The sequence below is a fragment of the Balaenoptera ricei genome, chromosome 5 (genome assembly GCF_028023285.1).
Source record: "Balaenoptera ricei isolate mBalRic1 chromosome 5, mBalRic1.hap2, whole genome shotgun sequence".
In the NCBI taxonomy this organism is placed as follows: Eukaryota; Metazoa; Chordata; class Mammalia; order Artiodactyla; family Balaenopteridae; genus Balaenoptera; species Balaenoptera ricei.
The window spans coordinates 122,853,489-122,881,066 of NC_082643.1; the positions used below are offsets into that span (position 1 = coordinate 122,853,489).

The following is a 27,578-nucleotide window of genomic DNA, read 5'->3' on the forward strand; positions in this document are numbered from 1 at the left end:
GTATTTCAGAGATATGCTAAACTAACATTTTAGTAACAGGAAGATAAAAGGTTACTTTTTCAGGCTGAAAAAATATTCTTCTGAGAACTGTGGCCATTATATAAAAAGGTATCTACTGGAAACAAAATGAAAAGACAAGCTACTGAATTGGAGTAAATACTTGCAAATGATATGACCGATAATGGGTTAATATGTAACATATATAAATAGCTCATACAACTCAATATCAAAACAAACAAACAAACAACCCAATTAAAAACGGGCATAAGACCTGAACAGACATTTTTCCAAAGAAGACAGTCATTTGACCAATAGGCACATGAAAAGATGCTCAACATCATTGATCATCAAAGAAATGAAAATCAAAACCACAATGAGATATTAGCTCACACCTGCCGTAATGGCTATCATCAAAAGGACCACAAATAACAAATGTTGGCAAGGATGTGGAGAAATGGTAACCCTTGGACACTGTTGGTGGGAGTGTAAATTGGTGTTGCCACCGTGGAAAACAGTATGGAGTTTCATCAAAAAAACTAAATGTAGAACTACCATATGATCCAGCAATTCCACTCCTTGGTATGTATCCGAAGAAAACAAAAGCACTAATTCAAAAAGATATATGTACTCCAATGTTCATAGCAGCATTGTTTACAATAGCCAAGATATGGAAGCAACCTCAGTGTTCATCAACAGATGAATGGATAAAGAAGATGTGGGATATATATATATATATATATATAATATTATATGTATTATATATATATCCATTACATATATAATGGATATATAAAATATATATATTACATAATATATATATAATGGAATATTACTCAGCCATAAAAGAGAATGAAATTTTGCCATTTGCAACAACATAGATGGACTTGGAGGGTATTATGTGAGATAAGTCAGACAGAGAAAGATAAATACTGTATGATATCACTTATATGTAGAATCTAAAAAATACAACAAACGAGGGAATATAATAAAACAGAAACAGACTCACAGATATAGAGAACAAACCAGTGGTTACCAGTGGGGAGAGGGAATGGAGAGGGACAAGAAAGGGGCAGGGGATTAAGAGGTACAAACTACCACACATAAAATAAATAAGCTACAAGGCTTTATTGTACAGCACAGGAAATATAGCTAATATTTTATAATGAATGGATGAATATGTTATAATGAGCTATGAGCAGAGTATAACCTTCAAAAATTGTGAATCACTATGTTATACATCTGAAACTTATATAATATTGTAAATCAACTATACCTCAATAAAAAAAGAAAAAAAAATTTAATGCCTTTTTGGAAAGTTATATTAAACATAATAAGTATCATACTTTCTCAGAAATGTTAGCTACAGTTTCTACAGGAACTTAGCCGCATAACGTTCTTAAGATATTTGTGGTGTACGTTTTTGAAATTACATGCAATTTATGGCACTGAATTACATTTTATGGCAAAGAATTGATTTACAATATATACCTGAACTTTTGGTGTATTTTAAAGACAGAGTAGACATGATTATGCACTAAACTGAGAAAATATAAAAATATAGGTAAAAATGTGTTTAGATGGGAATATGATAACTTTACAATAATTTTTTAAAGTCTGGAAGCATTCCTTAATTTGATTAAAAAGATTTTGCATTTCCGAAAAGAAAAGATATCTAATACGGTGAGAACATAAATTTGGATCCAGAAGCATGATCTACTGGTCTAACCAATCCTGAAGTTTAGAATTAATCCATTAATTAATGATACCTACCTCTAGGTATCTTAAAACATTAAGAAAAACTAGTTCCTGTGTAGTTTTTACAACTCTTGTGAAATAGGTATAGAGGCAAGGGCTACTACCCCCAAGTTTTAGATGGAGAGCAGCTATGACCCATGAGATAATCCATGGCAGAATGGAAATCTGAACAAAGGCAAATACAGGTCTTGAGTTCCTTGAATGGAAGGCAGAGTGTCCTTATATAGTGAAGTTGGTTAGAGACTTCTGTCATGAGACTTGGCTCTGCAGTTATGGGGGCAGGACAAGAGAAACACCACAAGGGAATGTGGGTCCTCACCTGCCAGGAAGAGTTGGCTTTGCCTTATTGCTTGGTGAAGGACTCCACCCAATAATTGGGTAAGTAACTATCTATTAATGGTGTTGGTTACACTGTAGGTTTCCATGTTCACAGGAGCACAGGTTAAGTAGCCTGATGCCAAAGTGATCTGAATAGACCCCAGAGATCTTGGTGGCAGAAGCCATGTCTCAACTCTACATCAAGTATTAGCTGAATCTAAAGTTCAGTTGGTGGTTAAGAGTGGAGGGGGTATCAGTGCCGCAGGGGGGTTTTAAAAGGATTGAGGGGACTCTGCTCTCTACATGCCCACTAACCTCTTTGAATGTGAACTCTTAGGCATGAACAGTAAGGAAACCTAGGTAAGTAGACTTTCTTTCCAGTTGGGATGCAGAAAGTCTACTTACCTAGGTTTCCTTACTGTTCATGCCTAAGAGTTCACATTTTATATATATATAAAACATATACCTTGCTTTCCTTCCCTATGGATTTTTATCTTCCATTTAAGACAATTACTACAATTTTATTTACCTGGTGGAATTGTGACTAGTCTAGACTTACTGTGTGCATTTTTCTTATCTAGGATCGATCTATCTATCTATCATCTATCTTCTATATCTATTCATACAAAATGTTAAATAGAATGTTTAGTCTTTGCTTATAAAATCAATGTTTGACTAGGAATATATTTACCATCTGTATTTTCATATGTTCCTGTACATATAAATATACTTTTGCACTTTATTATTCTTTTAGCAAAATCATTTAGTTTACTGATAAGCTGACCTTTAGAGCGTTAAAGGTGAGGTGGCATTTCTCCTGTAATTCTTTTCAAACAATCTAGAAACAGGCATAAAATTATCTGCCTCTAAGTTTCAATTAATTTCCTTTATTAAGAAAGTAATGTATTTTATAAAAGAAAAATATTGTAATATTTTATCCATCTGTATTGAAAATTATACAAAGTATGGTCTTTAAGTTTCTTCTGTTCCTTACATTTCTTAAGTACTTTTTACTATTTACACTGGTTCCTTTATCTCTTCATACTATTAAGAACTGGAAAAAATCCAACTAATCCAAGCCATTTACCAATGTAAAATCACCTGTAATGTTTAAATATAAAGACAGTTATAAAAAGACACACCCTGAGAAATAAAGATTCTGGCTTTCAGGACAGGACCATTAGAATTTATTTAAATAGAATAAATGCAAAGTATAACACTATTACATTTTACTTAATGCAGAGCATGGGGTGGTCCATATTGCTTAGTGGTTACAATGTGGGCTTTGGAGCTAGACCGTGTGGGCTTGTCTGTGTCCCAGCCAATAACCAGCCATGTGGGGTTGGGCAAGTTACATGATCTCTCTGCTTCTCAGTTTCCACATTTACAAAACAGGGACAATGGCAGTCCTCATTTCACATGGTTGCTGTAAGGTTTTGATGAGATAATAAATATAAGGCCCCTAAAAGAGTTTCTGGCATATAGTTAGTGTTATTGGGTGAACCGTGTCCCCCCAAAAGATATGTTTAAGTCCTTGCCCCTGGTACCTGTGAACGTGTCCTTATTTGGGAATAGGCGCTTTGCAGACATAATCAGGTTAATATGAGGTTACACTGGATTAGCCTAATCCAATATGACTGGTGTCCTTATAAGAGGAAAATTTAGACACAGACACAGAGGGAAGATAGCCACGTGAAGAGAGGCAGAGATTGGCGTTATGCTGCCATAGCCAAGGAACATCTGGGACTACTGGAGGCTGAAAGAGTCAAGGAAGGACCCTCCCCTACAGGCTCTGAAGGCAGCACAACCCTACCAACACCTTGATTTCAGACTTCCAGCCTCCAGAGCTGTGCGAGCATAAATTTTTGCTGTTTTAAGCCACCTAGTTTGTGGTACTTTATTATGGTAGCCCTAGGAAATGAATTCAGGCAGTATTCAATTAATTAGTTATTATTAGACATCGGTAAAGGCCAATTATAATGGTTGGGCTTTGATCTTCTATACTGTAAAGAAATAATGATGTTTGCTCACAACACAATCTTGCATGCCTACATTTCATGCCATTCCAAATATGTAAGAATTGAGCTCCAGCTCATTAGACAAAGTTCAACTCTACACCATATGAAAATTTTGGAATGTACAGAAGTGATTGGCATACAATTGAGTCAGAAAACATAGCCTTTTGACATTTCAAAAAGGAGGAAACAAACAACATGCTTTCAAGGTTATACTAACTCTACTGTGCCATAATTGTTCTGCAAACATGGAAGTCATTTTGCATCTCATTCTGATAACAGATAAAATGAGATTAAAAGTTCTTTGTAAAATCACATGTTTAAACAGAAACTGTAACCCATTGACATCTGGGGACATCATGTAGATGTTGCATTTTCTACATCATGTAGAAAAATGCCATTATTTAATGCTATGCAGAGAGAAAGCTAGGAAAGTCTCAAAGCCTTGAGACTTTAAATCTTGAGGTTCTGAAAGAAGATTTGATTTTCACTGTGTCCTCAAAGCACTCTAAAATAACCACAGACAGTAGCTGAGAGCAAGGCTGGAAATCAGTTGACCTGAAGACTGTTCCATGTTGTACTCAGTACCAACTGACCTTAATCCTCGGCCAGGGAGCCCTTCACTGGGTCCCCACTCTTCAGAGGACCCTGCTCTGGCCCTCCTCCAGCCAGACTCCCCCTCATCATGTGAGCCCACCTTCCTTTAGAACAAGCTCCTGGCACCCACAAGCAGACCCCCAGATTCTTTGCCAGGTGACCCTGGGTCTGCTTCCAGGCCCCATGTGGTCTTCTTCCCCAGGCCCGAAGACAAGGGGTGCTGTTTGTAGGGTAGTGAGGGGTATACGAAGTTGGGATGTGCCTGCTGGCTGTCCTCAAATTCACGCTCAAGACCCTTCCCAGTGGGTAGGTGGGAGGGAAGGGGGTGGGCCATGGCTCAGGTCTTCCTGTGCCACTGCGTTCTGGCACAGAACTGGTTGGAATCTGAGCGTTCTAAATTTGATGCTGGCCTTCCAGGTATATTTATCAATAGGAGGATAGAGTATACTTTAATAGCTTCTAAGCCTGATCCATAACGTTTAAATATTTACAAATAAAGTATGCAGCTTTCCTTGTGTTCTTGTCGCAGACCCTGGGAATGTCAGAGGAGGCTCTAGTGGTAGCAGAGTCGTTTAGTCACCCATTTTGTACTCACTGTACCTTTTAAAAATCACAAGGCTACCGCTCTATGGGTAGACATTGGAGCCACTATTTCAGGTTAAATTATAATAAGAGGAATAATTATAAAGGAAGATACTAAGACAAAAATATCCTACTTATATTGGGGTCAGAAAAATAAATTTGTCAGGAGTAATAGGAAATTAATAAAAACCAAGAACTAGGACAATCTAGGAAGCATATGTACTAATTAATATTAATTTAAATATCCACATTTTAAAAAGGATCCTTTTTATTTAAATATAAATAAAATATTTTAAGTATTTATTATATGAATAAAATGTATAGCAGTTTTCAGAAATAGTTTGTTTATAGATTATCAGAAACAGTCTAATTTTTCCACTCATTTTTCTTTCCATTGCTTGCATTTTGGTATTTCTAGTCCAAAACACAGGCTATATTGACTAGCAGTATATTCTTGAATAGTGGAGAATAAATGTATTGGTCATATAATGAGACAATAAAAATATCTTTATAATAAAAGCTCTTTAAACCCATATTTTTTTTAACAATCAATACTACACAATTATTTTTAAGAACTCTGAGCAATTGTGTTGGATCGACAAAGCAAAAGGAGCTTTCCAATTAAATAAAACAAAAAATAACAAGAATCACTACCGAAATTAAATAAGGGCACGTGGGATGTTTGTGACAAGGGTGATTTCAGAGCTCCTGCCAAGTGCCATGACCTGGCTTGAGCTTTGAAACAGCATCAGCTTTGGAAGCAAGAAGAGGGGCAACAGGAGTTCTAAGCAGGTAGATTTTAAAGTAAGGAGTTTCTTTCTATAATAGTCCCTTAGTCATGATCAGCCCTCTTCCCTGCTCTAGACAAGCCACGGTCAGCTGCAGAGCCGTGCTGGTACAGAGGACAGGTTTCAAATGGTAATATAACCCTTCAGTTTCCACCAGGACTGCCCAAGCAAGATTTACCTCATAACACATTTATTATGCACTTATTCTTACATAGTACTGTGTCTTTTACCTGTGATATTCTAAGTGTCGAATGAGAAGCACAGATAATATATGCTATGAGTTCTTAGGAAGAAGAGATTATTGAGGGTTAGATACTAGACCTATAATTATCCAAGTTAAAATGCCCATTGTCATTTTTATATCTACCATTTTAGAGAATTTTAATATAGTAAGAGAGGTAGGTTTTCAAGGGCACTACAGGATATGATTCAAGCACAGGTTTTGAAGTGTTATTCACCTGGAATCTAATCCCAGGGTGAAATCTTCCTAACTCTGTGATTTAGGCATGCTACTTAAATTCTCCAAGCCTCAGTTTCCTCATCTGTAAAATGGTATAATAACAAAACTTACTTTATATATGTAGACCCTGTCACACAACATGTTTATACATCACAGAGCTCTTATATTTCTTCCCAAGTAGACAAAAATCAGTCGGTTTCACACACTGACTATAAAATTATATTTTTGCTTGTTATTTAGTTTCTGAAGATCATCACAATTCATTCCTATTTTATATAATCATTAGTTTCTATTACTTTGGTCCAGGACGAATACAATAGTGATATATAAATGGCTTTATGATATTACTGAATTACTACTGCATAATTGTATTTTCTAGTGATTGAACTCCAACTCAGGAGAAAATATCTTTAATATTCATTCCAGACCAATATAATATAAAATGGGACATTATAATCGCGTGGCAACTCAGCTAATGCATTTCAGAAACACAGACATTATGCAACAATCATTATGGTTAATAGTATGCCTTTCTATTAAAAGCTCTCCTTTATGACTGGAACCCAAGAACTTCATTAAAACCAATGGTTATATTAGTAGTAGAAAGAAAAGAAAAAAGAAAGTCCTACAGTTTTCTGATAAATACCTAGACATTTTATTATAGAGTTCCCACTTTTTATCTTTCTTCTGCATAATGCTGCTGTGAGCTACGGCCTTTGCCACCGTCAGTGCTGCTGTGTACAGCTGCCCAGGTTGTGGGCTGCACAACTGTAGGAGGCTCCATTTACGGAGACGACCATGAAAAGCCCTTGGACTTGTGAAGTTCCCAACTGGAAAATTACTTATGGCATCCCTGGCTCTCTCCTTCCACTCCATAATGGATTCCTTGTACTAAACACTAGAATTCTGTGACCTCAGATCTGAACTAAATGAGATAACATTCCAAGTATGGCCTGAAATTGGAATATGGCTCCTCTTCAGCTTTTGTAGATAGATTCCAATCTCTGGAAATTAACAACTTAGAGTCACAGGTAAGTGTCATATGGAATTTTAAACATGTAGCAGACATTGCTGACTTTTGATTATATGTGATGAAAACAGAAGAGGGATTATAATTATAGCCCAGTTTATTCAGCCCACTCCTGGGTGACCTCATGAGACCAGAGAAACAAGCAGTAGAAAGTATAGCAGATTCTGGAAAGAAAGAAGAGAATGGTAAACCAAAGAAAAATAGGGTAAAAGAGTACTCTTAGTTGTGAGTACTTGGTAGGTGACTTTTTCATTTTTCTCAGCATACTTAGAAGTGGGCGTTGTGGGCAACTCTGGCCTAAACTTGGAGCCTGACATTTAGTCATTAGGGAACACAGCTCTGAGCCTTTGGTTTCCTCTGTCTGTCTGCCAGTGACATTTAAAACATCTGTCTAGCAAACTCAACCTGGAATAGTGGATGTGCATCTGTCTTTTGCAGTAGAATCACGGAACTTTGTTGTTGTTGTTATAATGCAGCTCTGCTGGAAGTTCTCATTTCTAACCCCAGATGGAATACTGACTCTGAGATGGAATAGGAACAGAAGCCAGAACTGAGATCCATGCATTTCTGCATTCGAACATTTTCTTTTTCCAAAGGAGTTCAATTTAACCCCAGGTGCATCACATTAGAGTTGTGTATGCAACTCAACTTTATAGTGGGTCCTCCCCGAGTATGAGTGAATGTATGTCGAGTAAACATCCCCAAAAGAGCCCATTAAAATGTAAACATGAAAGAATGCTCAATACAGCTGCGGTCTTACCATTCGCCTTGTCCTGCACATCTGGCGGAAACAGGTCGGGAGCATACCACTGATAGTCTGGCTGCGTGGAACAATAAAACATTATTATAGCAACATGGGCTTCAAACCAAACATAGGGGCATGTTAAAAATATAAGTACCCTATGTGGCTGTTGTTATGCAGGCAACACAAAAGGGGTTTCTATCCAACCCTGTGGCCAATCTTGCTCACCCCTCTTATCTCCCTCATCACTATTACCATCTCCCTACCCCCCTCCTTAAATCCACTCTGTGTTCAGCCAGAATGTCTACTACTTTGGGATTGTGGCTTTTTTTTTTAAAAAAAAACACAGATGTGTTTTGGATATGTGCAGAAGTATAAACACTTTTGTAAAACTTACTATAGCCCATAAATAAAACAAAAGAATTTATCATCAACAAATACTCTTTATAAAACCCTTGCACAGGGGCTTCCCTGGTGGCGCAGTGGTTGAGAATCTGCCTGCTAATGCAGGGAACACGGGTTCGAGCCCTGGTCTGGGAAGATCCCACATGCCACGGAGCAGCTGGGCCCGTGAGCCACAACTACTGAGCCTGCGCGTCTGGAGCCTGTGCCCCGCAACGGGAGGGGCCGCGATAGTGAAAGGCCCGCGCACCGCGATGAAGAGCGGTCCCCGCACCGCGATGAAGAATGGCCCCCGCTTGCCGCAACTAGAGAAAGCCTTTGCACGAACCGAAGACCCAACACAGCCAAAAATAATAAATAAATAAATAAAGTAGCTATTAAAAATAAATAAATAAATAAAACTGGAAAGAAAAATAGACATTTAAAAAAAAAAAAAAAAAAAACCCTCGCACAGGAGGCAACAGGAAGACCAAGACAACAGTGTACAAGTTTAATGTTTTCTGGTGGCTCAAGGAAGGAATCTAAGCCATTACATGAGGACATGGCTTATAGAGGCTTAGGATGGTAAAGGAGCGAAAAGCTTTCCCTTTGTAATGTTGCTCTGCAGAAACTATTCTAAATTGCTTAGTTTAGACTAGAAAGTCAGTGAGAAGAGAGGGTAGACTTGGATTTTTCTCTTGGGATTTTTTCCCTAGATTTACACCAATTAAGAACAGCTAGACATTGAACATCAGGAAACCTGTTAAACAAATTGCATTGAGATAAATCATAAACTATAGACCTGAATTTCAAAATACAGTTCCAAGGCCAGAATCTTTGTATTTAACCACTTAGACCAGAGGAATCTCAACTTTACCTGCCAAGGAGGTTGGTTTGTCTTCCTGCTCCAGATGCTTATTCCTGCTTCCTCTACCTCTCTCCAAGACACAGAGAACACAGGCCTTTTGTTCTATTATCCAATTACCACCTGAAAATAACTCAGGAGAATTTTCTCTAACAACGAGCCAATAGGGGGCATTTTACAAGGCTGCCAGACCACTGAAAGTAGCCTAAGAGTTCAATTATCTAAGACGCTAAGAAATGCTGCATTTGGTACTGTCTGACCCCACGTTACCCTCACTCAGACACCTAGGCTCTTGGCTCTTTTTGGTCCACAAAAAGCTAAAAGAGGAAATGAGATCACCTCCGTTTTTCATCTCCTCGTTTATTTTTAGATGTCTCAAATAACACATAGGATAAGTGACATGAACCTCAGTTTTATATTCCAGGACAGTTGCCAAAAGAAGGTGAATATACCATAATTTTACAAACACTATCGCATGTGCTTTAATTCAGGCTTAGAAATAAGCATGAAACATGAAATTTTCTTTTAAAATGAAAAATGAAAAATGAAATTACATGAAAAATGTAATTTCTCTCCTTATACTGAGATTTTGTTTAAGTGAATACTGATTGAAAATGTAGTCATTACATGGCTTGGAATCTTGTTTCAAACACAGATGTTTATTTGGTGATAATTTTAAGTGATCTGGACTGCCTAATCTCTTGTAATTGATAGAAAAGGTTTGATGAGCTTTTATAGTAGGTGAACTTCTGCCTTCTTTACACAAACGAAGATTTGAAGAAAATAGTCATTTTTACTTCTAGGCAAACTTGAATGACTCATTGGATTTATAGTTAACCTTCCACGAGAGTATTTCCCCCAATTCCCAAACCTGCAGACAACTAAACTCCTTAGTAAATTTCTATCTCTTTGTTTCCCACAATATTAACTTCCTTCTACATTCTGAAAAAAATCCAGAATGATAGCTGTGTTTGGAGATTCCCAGAAATGTTTCTAGTGAAAAGTAAAAAGTAAGCAAACGGGTAAAGAAAAAAAAATTGGAGGCGGGAGAGCAGACAGAAGAAGCAACCAACAACAACACAAAAAGAACCAAATTCTCAGCTGTATGCTGTGTCACACCAGGGTCAAATAAGAGATGCTCATTAAATTCTGACATCCTTCCACCACCCAAAGAGTCATTATCTCCTCTCTTGGGAAAAGGGCTTCTGAGTCACACTCAAATACAAAAGTGTGAGAAGTTTCAGGCAGCTAAGAGAACTATGTACTCCTTAAGTGTCCTGCTAGGAAAATCCCATTTAAAATCTCAGATTCTTTTCCTAATTAGAAACACAGTTAATAATAACTAAGGGGGAGGAGGTTGTCTGAGCCAATCCAAAATGCAGAAAAATGCATGATTTATTTCCTTTATAAAGATTCTGTCTATGTAGGCAAAAATAGAGAGTAGAGACAAACTTCCAGACCATGGGGGAGGGTGGGTGGAACACTGTTATTGAGAAGGAAAGGGAGGGTGCTCTGGGTCTGACTTATTCAGGTTGACTGTCCAAATCAATTTCACTCACAACTAATGGCTCCACTGTTCACTTCATTTTGCTTGGGTAGACACAGCCATAGAGAGCAACTTAAGTGGGTCACTTTTTCTTGGATCCTTTAAGAAGATCCTTTCAACTGGAAAATGTCAAAAACTATTTTGCACAGATGTAGCAATATTCATAGTAGTTGAATATAAGTCTACAACTGAAAAAGGCATCTCCCAGACTGTTTTGCTATATTCATTTTGCTTTTCTTTATACACAGAAATGTCTTTGGTAGAGTCAGGTATGTCATTAAAAATGACCCATATAAAATGTTATATGTTTGTTCCTGGAATTTTAGCTCAATTCGATACCTTTCAGTTAATGTATTCCTATCTATATGTCCTATGGATACAGTGTCCCAAAGATAATTATAGTGTACATAGACCACTGCAACTCTGCAAATTAGAGGCTGAGATAAATAGAGACTCTTTATGTAGACAGTATTATGTGCCAAAATTCCTGAGACAGACATCATTTCTACCAAAAGAGAATATTAGCACTTATTAGAGATATAAGCACTTATTTGTTGCAATGAGAGCTCTTACTTACTGGGAACCTCTGTAGATCCTGCACAGCCCCAGGGCCTGTCGGTAGGCATGGATCCCGCAGGTGGAAATTCCAGCCGTAGTTACTGGTTGGGAAATACATCTGAGGAGAACAATGCTGTTGGTTCACGGGAAGTGGGTGAAATTGGGGAATCACACTGACACTTGTTTTATACAACCACAAAGTTTGGTTGAAATCTTAAGGTTTAGCCTAAATCTGGCATAATACAAATTCAAGATAGGAGGCCTGTCAATGCAGACTCTGGACTGATACAGATGAAGCTCACAGGCCAAATTTTACTTAAGGTGAAGCTGTAGCTACTTTTCCATGTTGAAGAAATTAGAAACACTTGAAAATGTATGTAGAGTTAACTTTGTGTCTCTGAGTTATCTTCACAGAGTCCTTGCTTAAGAAGAACCAGCCTTTAAGCCATAAAATAAATTTTCGTAAACTGCAGCCAGAGACACTGATGACATAACTAAAGTCCAGAGAGAAAATTAGGAATTAAGAGAAACAATATTCATTCCTTAAGGCTACTAGCGAACCAATGGAATAGAATGCTCCAATACCCAAGAAGACACTCTACTTTCTCAAAAGAAGGCACAAGTCTTTGACGTAGTTTTCCACTGTTGTGGAAGCAACTGCAAGGAATACCAAGGAAATATATTTCCCAGGAGTTTGTGAGTCTATGGAGAAATCTCCGTTTGCATGAACACACACTAAAGCTTGTGCTACTGTAAAAACGTGTTCTGTAACATGTGCTTTTCAAGAGTGTTAGGGTTGAGAGGCCTTGGTGGTACCTAAGCATTAACTCTCCACTGACATTTTAGTTGACAATGAAAAGCATGAGTTGTCCTAGGCCATCTGTAGCAGAGCTTGAAAATGCCTTCAATTGGGACCATGAGGAACTGCTGTACTTGGGAATAAATGTGTGAGTAAAACTTAAAGTTGGCATTTCAAACACGACAAGAGGGCTGGTGAATTTAAGTAAGGATCAACATACCTGTTTTAATTGCCTTTCTAGTTTTTCTTTCTCCATCTGACAAGCTTTTATCTGTGGACAAAACAAAGGCATTTGTATATCAGAAAGAGGTCAAATGTTCTAAAGCTACTCTTGGCCCAGAGGGCAGTGATCTACTCAGAAATCCAGGGGGTGAAGCATTGATAACAGTCATGCCAACGAAAATAGCTGAGTTTTGGATTTTTCAGACAGGCACTGGTTCTATCTTGAAATTCCCAAATGAAGTTTGGAAAGTTGGATAGTTTAAAATTGTTATTCCAATTTGTTGGGGCCATTATAATTCTCAGTTTTAGGTTGATGTATTTAGCTCTAGATATAAATATAGCTATAGACATAGATATGGATATAGAAACAGCTTCTACTGCTTATTGAATGTAATTGGAATTGGTCAATTGTACAGTCAAAGGCTTCCACAATAAATTTTAGAAGTTGCATATGCACTTAATACATGCCAGACAGTGATCTAAGTGCTTTACACTTAATAACTCACATTCAATCTTCCCAATACCCTTATGTGATACTTAACATTATTATTCCTATTTTACAGATGAGGTCACTAAGGCATGAGATGCTGAGTAACTTGTTCAAAGGCACACTGCTACACTTCATGCTTCTCACTATTTAAGGTCCAACCTCATCCAGCAGAGTCACCTATGCTGGGTTCCCCCAACATCTGACACATCTAGGGAAAGCTGGTTTTCCTTGGACTCTTTAGTAATGCTATTGTCATCCTTATATCCCTATAAAGCAAGGTCAAATGTCCCCTACTGTATGATATCTTTCCAAGTCCTACCTATCAGAATTATTCTCTCCTTTGGTCGTCCCATATAGATAGCATTTTACATTTACTATATGACTTTTTATAGTCTAATGTGTACTATGTACAGTCAGTTCTCATGATTCATGGTAGTTATGCTCTATAAAGTCACTGAGAATACTGAAGTAGCAAACACTGAACCATTTCTCCCAGGGAAATGCAGGCTTAGTTTCCTACCAGCTTCTGGTCATGCCATTTTTGTAAATCAATCAATACATTATTTTGTTTTATGTGTGTTCTGTTAAAGACACCTCATTTAATAAATATTATAGATCCATTAACATTGAACTCATGACCAATAGCTCTATATTCATCCCTGAATGAAGCTTATCTGACACATGCCTTTTCTCCATTAGGCACGTCACAGCCTTCCTGTGCTCAGGAACACTGGACAGCACTTCAGCACTATGCTCGGGGGCCACTTAGAAAAAATGAAATCACCGGGGGCTTCCCTGGTGGTGCAGTGGTTAAGAATCCGCCTGCCAATGCAGGAGATACGGGTTCGAGCCCTGGTCCGGGAAGATCCCACATGCTGCGGAGCAACTAAGCCCGTGCACCACAACTACTGAGCCTGTGCTCTAGAGCCCGCGAGCCACAACTACTGAGCCCGTGTGCCACAACTACTGAAGCCTGCGCGCCTAGAGCCCGTGCTCCACAACAAGAGAAGCCACCGCAATGAGAAGCCCATGCACCACACCGAAGAGTAGCCCCCGCTCACCACAACTAGAGAAGGCCCACATGCAGCAACGAAGACCCAATGCAGCCAAAAATAAAATAAATAGAATAAATTTATTTTAAAAAAGTGAAATCACCACCAAAAAGCACAAATATGTGAAAAATGTGGCACTATATAGACCATGAAAAGGACGCTTTTCACAGTATGAGATCTGAAAGAAGACAGCATCACCTGTTGGACCTCCACTGGGAACAAGTGTGTCAGGAAGCTCAAGTATTTTGCTGCTCTGTACAAGTTCACAAATGACCTTAAAGGTGGCAGAAAAATTGATTTTGGGGTGACAAATATATTTTAGTGAGTAGGCAAATTCACAAAAATGGAATCTGCAAAAATGATGAGGACAGACTATATATGTCCCCCTCATTATCTTGTGAGTCTTTTAATAGAATGGATCATTTTTTAGTTCCCTCACAGCATATAGCAGAATGCCTTGCAGAAAGAAAGCATCAAAATTAGATTACGAGGCACTGAATGTGGCAGGCTAATTATACAACTAAATGAAACTATTAAAAATTCTCCCTTCCATCAGATTATTTATGAAATACCTGTGAGCCATTACTTGAACTAGATGTTTCTGCATAGATTTTTTTTCACTTAACCCTGAGAACAACTTTGTGAAGTCATGAGGTAGGTATCATTATCTATATTTTACAGGTGACTATGCTAAGAGAGGTTAAGCAACTTACTTTTAGAGACAGAGGTTTTAGAGTTATAAGAAACATTTTAGAGATCATCTACTCCAACTTTTTCATTTTACAGATGAAGAAAAGAAAGCACAGAAAGGTTGAATATTTGATCAAGGTCCTCACTGATTGTCAAAGCAGGCATGAACATTGGCCTTTTATCCTTAAGGATCTCCTAAGTATCTTTCACTTCACCACACTGACTGTTTTACCAGTCATTGCCTTAAAATGTCCTTCGTGATAGGAAGAATAAACTCTGGTATGTAAGCAACTAGTGGCAGATCGATTTGACCTAAAAATTCCTTTGGTCAAGTGGTCCGTTTGGACCACAGGTAATATGCTACTCAAATAAGGTAATGCCTATTCTATCACGGCATTTAATCTGCTGTTAATACATTTAACACAGATTGTTAAACCATCTATTACATCTGGTGAATTCTGTCTTCCTTTCACCTGAGTAAATTAGACTTTTGAAGAATAAATGCTTGGATTATCATTATATAGAAAATTTTGATAGTTTTAGCATATCACTAGGATCCTCCCCTAGTTCATAAGCAGTTATACTGTACTGTAATTAGACAATACATTTATTTTTTGATATCAGTCAAAAATTACAGATGACACAGGAATGAAAATTACTGTGAATTACAGTCTATAATGTAAGTATCTGGTTGTGTGTTTCTGGCTGTACTACAGCTTTTATAATGGCAAGAACATTGCCAGTCTAGACAAATATTTATCATCAATCTGAATTTAATGTAGTAGAATGAATAAAATTAAAATATGGCAGGAAGTAAAATGATTTGTGCAGTGACAACTTCAAAAAAATTAAGGCAGCTTTGCAGGTAAGGCATACAAATTGAGACAGTGATTTTCTCACCAAGAACAATCAGAACATTTTCTCACCCACTGTTGTAAAAGTATGCTGCATGAATTATTTTCAGAAAAAGCAGTTTATTATATTTTTACCGTTATTTTATTCCTTCCAGTTTCTTAGAAAGGAAATGGTTCTGCCAAATAATTCTCCATGTAAAACTAGGAACTTAAAGTTAATCTTTAAAAAAGATGTCAAAGAAGAAACTAAATTTAACTCACAATCTACTTTGTATTAGGAAGAAGGGGATGACAAAGTTTAAAATCTCTTCTAAGAGTAATAATCTTGAAGCTACAGAGCTGTCACAACCTGTCCCACAACAATTTCTTGTTTATTGAAAAACACTGCATAATTTTGCAAATTAAAAATTTCGTGGTTCACTGTTTTTTCTTAAGCCAAATTTGTGTTAGCTACATTTCCCTCATTAACATCAATATTTACCCATCACGGCAACTTCCCGAGTCTATGTTTAATAAATTCTATTGTACCTAATTTTAGTATGCTTACATTTAATATTCTATTCTAATAAAGTGGCTAACATTATCTGGCTTCCTTGAGAGCACTCCAGTTACTTTAAATCTGGGAACCCACTGAACAAAATTCTTGGTTTCACTAGGTATATAAATGACATTTAGTATGTGTGTTTTTAGAAGACAAGAACATTCCAACATAGCCCTTCAAAGAAATTGATAAGAATTTAGAAACAACTTTACTGTACTAGAGTGTTTTGGCTTTGAATTTGAGTGCTAGGTAGTTCCAACTCCCATTCTACCAAGATAAATATTATGAGAAAAAGATCAAAAGAATTGGATTTTATAAAAGTCTTTGGAATCCGATTTCTTGGAAAACTCCTTAATATACTTAAGATGAAAGAAATCTCTAGTCATTTTCATCTCTTTACAGGATTGTTTAAGAATGATTTCATACCAGGTGCTAATCTCTCAAAAAAAAAAAAAATCCAACGGCAATTAACAGAAGCCAAAATGTCTGGATTTTTAAATGAGAAAATAAAAATAAAATACATACGTGCTGGCAAAGATTATTTGGACTTATACCTGAGAATTCAGCCTGTTCAACTGGGTTTGAGAAGTTTGATTAATTTGCTGTAGCTCCTCTTTTTGTTGATTAAGTCTTTCTCGGTCTGATCGCTCCTTTTTGAAGTCTTCTTCGTATATTTGCACCTAGGAAATATTAACTTACTGTTACTGCTAGCTTCCTTTTCTCTTAAGCCATTTAAATGAGTTCTGGAGTGGTGCTATCTGCATTTGTCCAATCTGAGACATTCCCGTCCTCTTTTCATGAATATTTCTTTATGGTGGGGCTCTATCTTGATACATATGGCTATAATTTTATCTTTCACTTTGCTTATAATGGCAGTTCTCAACTTTTTGCTCCTTGAGCATATATCAGAAATTCATAAGTAAAGTAATAACATGGATATTTTGAAAATAATTCCCCTCACCGATTTTTTATTGCATATTCCATTATTGTGATGAAGCCTTGCTCCTCCCACCCCATCAGTGTTAAGTTTCACTGTTTTGGAGCAAATCATCCATCTCTAAAACAAGGCTTTGATGTATAAATATTGCTTGAAGTTCTGAAAGACAGTTTACTGACAATAGCTGCTAAGTGAAGCCACTAAAAACTGACATGCCAAAGTTTCTAAATATAAATTATAAGTTTAGCACAAGACAGAAATGGAAGGCTCATGTATGTGGGAAAGCAAAGCATGTTTATTGAAAGATATTCACCAGAGTTGGCCTTTATAAATAATTGTGGGAGTATATCATAAAAAAGAGTAACATTCTAGTGGAATGCCTCTCAAGAGGTACTCCAAATATTCCAGAAAAGTAATCAAAACCAACCCCCAAAAACAGATTTAATTATTGTTGTTTTAATTGGAGTAGTGTTGGCTGATGGCTTGGAGACTAGAATGTGGAGTTATGAAAACAAATGAAGCTTAAGAAATGAAGCAAAGGAATTCCTCTAAAACCAGATTTAAACTACAACTTACATGCGAACCTAGTAGCTAGATTTCGTCTATTAAAGTTAATGCACATTGCACCACCATCAGCAACAGTGCAACAAATTTTAACTAAAGGATTATCAATTTTAAGTCAATAATAATAGAACAAAATGTAATAGGCAAGGGGGAGAATTAAACATTTTACATGGATCTAGATGCAGATATACATATTTAATTTCAAGGCTTTAGCCACCAGAAGGTTGCAAGGGAACTATACCCAGCCAAGCTGACATTTTGTTTTGGGGTGTTTTTTTTTTTTTTGGTTGAGAGCTGAGATTCAAATCCAGACACAGTTAAACCAATGCTCTGTAAATAACTACCAGAGGCATCTGAAGTGGGAGAAGTCCATCTGATTAGAACAGAACACTCTGTATCAAACACAGCACTGATAGCAATTTCATCACTTAGATGGCCAAGATTCAAGCTCAGTTTCTTTGTGAATTTAAATCCTTTAGGGTTTCACGCAGCACTTGGTGATGTAATGATTGTGGGTACCCAATTAGAAATGTGCACAGTTAAAATGTGAATGCCGAAAGCTAGCAAAAGGGCCATACAGAAACGAAGGAGATGGATTCTGGTCTACTCTTGGGGTTTATGAGAAGAATACCTGCCATTGTCTGTATCAAATACGAATTAAACCTTTACGGTAAACACGTGTAAGAGCAACTCTCTCGCATGTGGTGTACATTATATGGGAGCACTGAAGATGACTCAGGTGTCTGAACGTAAGCAGTACCTTTTTCAGAGGAATCCTGGCTAGCGCCAGTGGTACTTTAGGGGTTGAGAATTTGGCAGTTTTAACACTCTGATTATACACTTATTCTTTCCATGGGTCTATTTTCAAGCTGTATATTTGATCCTGAATGTAATGAAGCAGATTATTCAAACTGAGTTGATGGAAGAGAAAATCCAACTTTATGTCAAATGCTCTGAATTTTTTAGATTTATAGATAGGTTACTTCCTATGAAGTAATAACAATAAAGTAAATAACAACAACAACATCACAATTGCTCTATTCTTCCTTGTATTGCATCAGGAATCCTTGTAATTGGCACTTGCTCAGAGCAAAACAGCCAACAAGTCATACCCAGGGGCATCAGAAAATAATACTTCTCGGCTCTTTGTTCTATGACATCCTATCCCCTGCCCCTGCCATTGCTAACATATTACTGACAATGTGTGCTTCCGGGACTGGAATTCCTATATTTCCTGTACTTATCAATATCACTTTGAACTGTTCCAGCCCTTTGCTTATATTCGTTTATTTAACCTCTTACAGGAAAAGAGATGTGATATGCATGGGTGGCTCCTCAGCCAAGCCAGCTCCAGCTGGCTGAACTAAAATTAGACTCAAGTAGTTTAGGCAGTGCTATATCCCCACAGCCCTATGTAGCTGGTGCATGCAGAAGCTTAGAGAGAACACCCTTTACTCTTGCTGTGCACTTGGAAACAGTGAGTGAAGTTGGGCGAGGTAGGAGGAGGAAACCATTGTACATCAGTAAATTCCTAGGTGGTGCCATGTGTATGTAGGGGTAGATGAACAGACCTGGCTCTTCAGTGACTGTGATTGTGCAGAGTATTCCCTTTAAAGCTGCCCTCATTGTTCAAAAGCCCAGAGGCCTACAGCTACAGAATAATAGCCCGGCTGCTACCATTTTCTGAAAAGGTCCAGAGTTTGGGTTAATAGTGTCTTCAAAATAAATCATGTCTACATGAAACCCTCTAGACCCAGTGCTAATAGAATTTCACTAAAAGGTTAATTAGCATGCCCCCTTTTTAAGTGTAGGATCTTGGGCGAGCCACTTAACCCATCTGAAACTCAATTTTCTCTTTTATAAAGTGTGAGAGTTGGACTAGGGGATCTATATTTTCCCATAAAGCTTTAAAATTAGGTAATTCTAATTAAAATATATGCAAAAACCTTTGACACGTTTTGAATAGGAGGACTTCCAGAACTGGCTAAAGCAGCGTGAACAATGGGCCCTAAGTTCTCTGCATGATCGCTCCACTTTCAACTTCTCACCTGCTGTTTGAGAACTTCCATTTCTGTTCTCATCTCCTCATGGCTGCACTCCATTTCAGACTTCCCCAAACAGTCCTCAGGAGATGAAGAACACTCCATCTTCAAGGCATCCTGAAGGGCCTGTGTTATAAGATAAGCACACTGTTGGCCTGAGAGTTGCCACATCATATGAATTTCTCTACAATTCTTACAGTCATCTCAAATGCACTCCTAAGGTAGAATTTCATTTTTAATGCTACTTTCATCACTGAGTAACTTTCTTCATATATGCATTTTTTTCAGAATCTCCATCTTTTTTCCATGATGGTGCTTATGTTATTCAACTCTCATTGTTACTTGAGAAGGCTTTGGTGTTAGAGCCCCTTCCACCTAGTCAACCATGAGTGGAAAACAGATACACAGCCATTCTCTAGAGTCTCCGCTTCAGTCAAATATATGCTCCATCAATAAGGCTCAAGATTTAGGGAGCATCAGAATCACCTGGAGAGGTAGCAAACACGCCCACCCCTGGGTATTGCCTCCAGGGATCCTGAATCAGTATATCTGGAAGCAGGGCCTGAGAATCTGCATTCCTCAAAAGCTGAGCTCCTGATCTCAGAAGACATTTAAAAAAAATATATCTTCATTGACGTATAACTGCTTTACAATGGTGTGTTAGTTTCTGCTTATAACAAAGTGAATCAGCTATACATATACATATATCCCCATCAGATGGCATTTTGAATAATGTATTTCTGCTCTATAACCATGTCCCTTACAGGACAGAGGGAAACTCACATAAATGGAAACCCAGGCAGATTCATTATCCACTGTTGTACGGTTCTGCTCTGTACTCCTTCAGCATAACATGCCTTGGCCTAGACACAGTCATATTTATTCTCCAATAAAACATCCATTAACCCACTAGAGGGTGGAGAGAGTGCTCTGCTTTCTTGACATGCAGTACAACTTGGTGTTTTCACCGTGGGGTGAGGAAGTGAAGCGAATAAGAGACACTTAGATTTGCCAACCAGATCATCATCCTTACTCATAATTCCATGGCACTCTTATATATACTATACTTTTTCAGATTATATGAAAGACATTGTCTCTATTCTGAAGACTTCTGGCTCATGATGAGTTAAATAAAACGGTCACCAAAAATTGTGACAGAACATACCTCATCCTGTTGTGGTCTCAGAGCCCACACACAATATGACTACTTGCTCATTATCAAATGAGTCCTCTATACAAATAGAAAAGGTTCACTTCCAAAGCTCCAAGACTTTACTACCTCTGTATTTCTTTAGTAGCTTCGATGGTGTTCATTTGATGAATCTATTAGTAACTCACTTCCCTGCATTACTATACAATATGGTCATAAGGATAGAAAAGAAAAGCAAATTTAAGGTCTTAAATATGCATAGTTAAGATTAGAAATTTCCTAATAGAATGTCTTATAGTCTAGCCTGATGTAAATATCATTTTTCAGGTAGTTGTAAGAAAAACAAGAACTTTTTTCTTCCTCCAAGAATTATTAGACAACAGAAGTTGTTTAATAATTTATGTTTTGTTAGAATTTATTGCTAAGCTACATAGTTCTAGGAATTATCATAATAGTTATATTTTTAAAAAATGTGTCACTAGTAATAGAATCTAGGGTGGGGTGAGCCAAGTGAGTCAAGATAATCAAATATGCTGGTTCTATATCCTACAGCTATGAATAGACTATTTTTGTAGGTCTTGTAATATTTGAATTTTCTGATCTACCTTTCATGCTATTCAGACTTCTAGAAATTTTGCAAATGAGTCATAAACGAAAGGTGAGTCTAGTAGACATTTATTCCATCTTGGGGTTTTCCAACTTCCTTGAACAAACACCTGTAACCTACTCTAGAGCAGCAGTTTACCATAAGCACGGATATACTAAACAGATCTACCCATCTCACAATGGCAAGATGTCAGACACATCAATTTTGCCCATGGGTGGCCCTGGTTGACTAGCCTCAGGTAATTTCTCTCACTTTGATCAAACATCTGGCTTCTCTGTCAAGAACCTGATGAAAACAATGCCCTTAGGTATCTCCCTCAAAGCAAATAAGTAAAATTCAGTACACACAGTTGTGTGAACTTCTGAAAACCATATGTTAATTGCTAAGGTGACATGCTACCAATTTCTGCTGAGACCGGGTCAGCAGGCAGTGGGTTTGTGCAAGCAGGGTGGACCCCAAATTTCCATGCTGTGATGAATGGTGTGCACAATTAGCTACCCAAATCATCATTTTGAGTAACTTCTATTTATTACAGTGGTAAAAGAGAACAGAAGAAAAATCTATACTGTAAAATAATAATTTCTTACATTTCATTAGACACTAATACTAAATGAGAAAAAACCTAAATGAGAAAAAAATCTCTTTGCACTACATGAGAAAAAAATGAGAAAAAAATCTCTTTATAGCTCATCACTTTCTATCTATGTTTTTAAAGTGACAGTTGAAGGTATACATGTGTGAGATGAAATCTTTTCTGGCTTGAAGTACCTTTTATTTTTTCTTACTACTCATAAGTAATGTGTTATGCCTATTAAAGCATGAATCTCAGGGCCAAAGTTGGCTACTGAACATATTATGTACCAGCAAATTACATTAATTAGTTCATTCATCCATTCATCCAGTCAACAAATATTTAAGAACATATTATGAGCAAGGCCCTGTTCTAGGCACTTGGAATATAGCAGTGAACAAAATAGAGAAACTCAGGGCCCCATATGACTGTTGTCTTTGTGAGTCCCTTCCTCCAAATAAATATGTAGTAAAATTATATATTATAATTGCATTCTTACAAAGATGAATATGTTAATATTAATATGAAAATGTTTTTTCAACCTCATACTTTAGTTTTTTTCCTCTGACTTTAAGAGGAATTAAGCATATTAATGGGCCACTGTAAGTATTGTGGGCCCTCAATACTGTGTCCATCTTGCCTAGGAGAGAAGTCTGCCCTGCAAATATCCTGCCCACATGGAGCTTACAATCAAGACTGGGAGACAGGATACAATTAAGATAATAAATATGAGACATTATGCATATACTAGAATGCAATGAATTCCAAAGAAAAATTAAAACAGGAAATATTAGAAGTGGAGTATGCAATTTTAATTAAGATAACCAGAAAAATCCTCTTTGAGAAGATGACAAGCTCTGAATTTTATTCAAATTAATTTTTCTCATTGAGATTTTATGATTATAATCATGAGTTTTAAAGTTTTTACTAATTAAAAAAAATTTTCTATAAACACACCTACACAAAAATGAAGGTTATACATGGGTTTGAGTAAAAAACAGAGTTCTTGGCTGTTTTAATTTCTACAGGCTTTATATCCTTGTGCCTACATTTATAGAAATAGAGAACAGAAGAAAACTGATAAGTAATAACATATCAAAAATGGGAGAGATTTCAAATATAATCTCAATTAATTTCAGTTCCTCTAATTCATTTGCGAAGGATTTCCAGCAGTGATTAAGACAGAAAATTCATTTGCCCTGAATTTGTATCTCTGAACATTGTTTTTCTCTCTTAAACAACAGAGAAGTACATTGTTTACGAAGCCAATCTCCAATTTCTCATTTTCTCCTGAATAATAACTTGCCCTATAAACAGATCAAACATAGCATGACATTTGTAAAGCACCCTATCAACCATACAGGCATATAGTTAACACTTTGGGGATATTTAAGTTACACCTCTGAACACTACTTAACTACAAGATGGCACATGGTCCCAAAGGCAAGCACTGAGCACGTGTTTAAGGCCAGTCAACCACCTACTCTTTTTTTAGAAGATAATTTCTGTTACTTTGGTCAAGAAATATCTAGCTTGAGAGATGACTATCTCAACTCAACCATGTACTACAAGTATTACTATGGTCCACATACGACGTGGCTCTTGGAAAAGTCAACAGCAAAGGATTTATTTTTTTTCCCTGAACAAGTCAGTAATCCCTCCCCCCAAGAAAATTAAGGTTTAGTCCATTAAAACAACAACACACACACACACACACACACACACACACACACACACGTCATCCTTTTGCAACAATTCACAGGCTCCTTTGAATTGTTGGAGCAAAGGCATTAAATCACCAGCATTTTCTTAATAGACCTACACCCTACTCCCCAACCCCCCATTAAAGGTGAGTTTTAGGCTTATTCTCAGGAAGGCTGCCATCTCATTATTGGGTTTGGCGTTTAGCCTGCTTCCAGATAGTCTGTATTACACTCAGCAGCTCCACAGTGATGATTTTAAAGAGCAGCCTGCTTTCCTCAGGAAACTTTTGCGGTTGACCAAGAGATAACGCTACTATTCGCAAACACCCACTTGCTTTATGTGGTTCTTTGAACTACCAAAAAAAAGTTCTTACTCTCTTCTATAATTTCTCCTTATCTCTTTCTTTAATGACAATTCTTTGCAGAGACATGAATTCCCCCAAAAATTCTTAGCCAAGTATGGCTGAACGAAGCAGAGAGGAGTGATTTATGCAATTACAGAGACCTCCCGTGCAAGCCCCGGAGACTGTGAGCTGCATTGCAGTGTGGATTTTGCTGTCAGCCTCAGCCCAGAAAGTGCTCTTTATACAGAAACCTCTCATGTGATCTCTCCAGCTTCACCTGGCCTGATACCTTATTGAGGCGTTTTATTTCGCATTCAAAATGTTGCTTCTTCTGGTTCGCGAGAGCATTTTTTTCCTTCAAAAGCTTATTCTCTCTCTTCAATTCATGTAATTCTTCATTTAGGCTCTCCTTTTCCTTCTGAAGTAGAAAGCAAGAAAACAAATTCAAAATCAATAAAATTCAGATGAGATGATATTGTAGGACTACTTCTGAAATAAAAAACAAACAAGAAACAGGACCTGCTAGATTTTCACTTAACATTCCATTTGAGCAATAATCTCTGGGTGGAGGTCAGGATTAGGATAGAAGAAATCTTTATGTTATCCTTACTGCTACTAAGTTTCGTGACCCCAGAACAAGCCATCAGAATCCCCACTCCTCACTTTCAAGGGTCAAATGGGTCTGCAGAAAAAGCTACTTGCTATGCACCCTTACAAGGTGATGAAAAAGTGACTCGGTAAAAATAACTGAAAGTTCTAATATGCAAAGTGTCATTGCAACAAAAGATACCAAATATCTCAAAGCCCAATCCTGCATCATTCAGGACTGGTGAGAGAAGGAGAAGAGGATAAAAGATAAAACCTCAGGAAAAAAGACATTTCACCACAGATAATTATTCAGAGCACTGTATTGTTCTGATGATTACTTTTAAAAGGTGGAGATGAGCTAGTCCAACTGCCATCACTCCTCCACTTTCCAGATCACCTTCAAGGAATCCAGTGTTTTAAGTACCTGAAGCAAGGTCGGTGGCTTAGACACTAACAGACTCTGGATTCAGACAACATCTGCCTCCTATCTCTTAATTTTATATTCTGGACAGTAAATTTTTTGTGGAGTGAATCGAATTTTTAATGAGACTGCAGTTTTAACCCAGTAAAATAAACATTCTGGAATTTAGGTAAATCGAGATGAGGAAGTAGCTAAGATATATGTTAAAGTATATTATTTTAATAGCTAATATTTCCCATCACAATGATTAAAGAAATCCACTTTAGGTGAGTCGTTTTCTTTAAAAGTGAAAACACTTCTCTTTGCCTTTGTTTAAACAGAATAGGTCCATATGCACACATAGAAAATTTACCAATCTTTTTCTAACTTAGCATAGTTTAAGAGAAAATTATTTCCACAAGAAAATGGTCCCAACTGCATAGGGAAAAAATTACCATGATTCCTGTGCTGCGAGTACATGGAACCGAAAGGTTCTTACGTGGCAGAAAGGGAGTTGCTAAGCAAGGAAGGGAACCTGGACTGATGATGTCTGCACTGATTTGTGACCTTGCCTTAAGATTTGTGCACGTTTGAAAATACAGCCAACTGCATCACAAGACTTCACCTGAGAAAATCTACCCTTCTCGTTCTTTCCTAACATGCCTGAAAAAAGTGAGAGGCCATTAGAGCTCAAGGGTCTCCTCCCATTTTCTACAAATCCATGGAGTCCCATAAGTAAAGTAAAACCGGGAGTCTATTTTAAGAGAGGCCATCACCTCAATGGCCACCTTCTAGTTCTCAGGAGGATTAAAGGGGGCTTCCAGTCTGGAGACTGGGCTCAAGTCCCATTTTTCCACGTGCTACATGATCGACGACATTAAGTCATCGAAGCCCTACGTCTCAGCCTTCTCATCTCTAAAACGGCAGAAATAAGAGTCTCCTCACAGATGGGCTGAGGATGTTAAATGAGACGACGAGGGTGAGATACTTTTCAAAAATGTTATATTTTTAAGATGACAAAAGTAACACTTATTTGTAAAGCGCTCTGTAAGCTGAAAAGCAGCTGTACAAATACAAGGAATTGTCCTATCATCAACACGGGTAATAAAAATGATCGGTATGAGTAAAAGCAAAATCGCAGAATGAATTTTCTCCCAGGCGGCAATGTCCGAGAAAGATACCCCGAAGCCCCGGCTCAGTTCTCCCCGCGGGAGGAGCCGGGCAAATGAAGGTCTGCCTGTTTGCGCGGCAAAGAAGGAAGTGAGCCGGGCACCTCCCGCCTTCTGATTCTAGAGAAGTGGCCCCTATTTTTGGCTCTGGGGACTTGCGTAACCCGTACAGCCTTGCCCATCGGTCACCGCTCTGCAGAGGGTTGATTTGAATAAACGGTTGGTGTTCAACCGTCTGGAGGCAGGTGCCCCCGCCCCCACCCACTACCGCGCGCTCCTGGGGGCGGGGAGGTCGCTCCCCGAGCCCCGCCCACCTCCTCGCGCTGCTGCCGGTCGCTCTCCCTCTGGCTCTGCGGCAGCTCCTTCCCCAGCGTGCCTGGGAAGCTTTCTGCGGCGTCCAGTTTCGTTTTCAGCTCTGCGACCTGTAGAAGTGGTTCACAGACAGCTGCCGACACCTCGCCTGAAGCCCACAAACCCCTGGATTTATTCCCAGCCTAAGCACCCGGGGACAGAACTGACTCAGTCTTGGGCGTCCCCTAGGGAGTGGCTCTTCTTCCCACCGCCCCAAACCAAGATCGGGTCTTTTGCTTTTAAAAAGAAGTTTCCTCTACAAGAAAAAAAAGCAAACACCAAAACGGCCTCCAGCCTCCTTTCTCTTAGACCGCGCCACTTTCGAGGAAATAGACCCGTAGACCTTAAGGGAGCCTTCTAGGCTTGTCATTCTATTCTCAGCTCGCAAGGTGTGCCTCATCTGATCTGAAAAGGACAGCGAAGGATAGGGGATAAGCGAATACGCCTACCTTGCCGAAAAACAGACATGACCTTTAACTCATCAGTAACCTGCAGCATCTGACCTGCTACTAAATGCCAAATTAGTCGTCTGAGTGACAAGGGTCCAGTGAGAAAAGCCTTAGGGACAGGCAGTTCATCAAAGATGGGAACTGTGACCATTGTTAACCCTGGGTCTTCATGCAGCTGCAAGCCGTTCAGGAAGGCAGCTTAAACAATTTTCTCTGGGATCATGTGCCTTAAAATTCGGAGATCCCAAAGCTGTCCAGACCGAATATTATAAGGTGGCTTGACCATGGCCTGGTGTAGTGAAACGTTATCCTGCTCTTTCCAAATTTAATACTCTGAGTATCAAAATGAGGAAGAAAAGAGCAATACTAATGTATTACTCACTTGTGGTCAAGTTTCTTGATTCTGAATTATTTGGGG

At 38.0% G+C, this 27,578-nt stretch overlaps 1 protein-coding gene across 1 annotated transcript in view; it reads right to left on the reverse strand.

The window, feature by feature from the left end:
- Positions 1–27,578, reverse strand: part of TNIP3 (TNFAIP3 interacting protein 3) — a 101,467-nt gene that overhangs the window by 1,152 nt on the left and 72,737 nt on the right. Inside the window, exons 7-13 of the mRNA XM_059923851.1 lie at positions 26,675–26,782; positions 24,493–24,621; positions 19,835–19,954; positions 16,840–16,965; positions 12,657–12,707; positions 11,657–11,755; positions 8,306–8,366 (exon numbers count right to left, since the gene is read on the reverse strand). Of these exons, the coding sequence (XP_059779834.1) occupies positions 8,306–8,366; positions 11,657–11,755; positions 12,657–12,707; positions 16,840–16,965; positions 19,835–19,954; positions 24,493–24,621; positions 26,675–26,782 (694 nt within the window). The remainder of the gene's footprint in view (positions 1–8,305; positions 8,367–11,656; positions 11,756–12,656; positions 12,708–16,839; positions 16,966–19,834; positions 19,955–24,492; positions 24,622–26,674; positions 26,783–27,578) is intronic.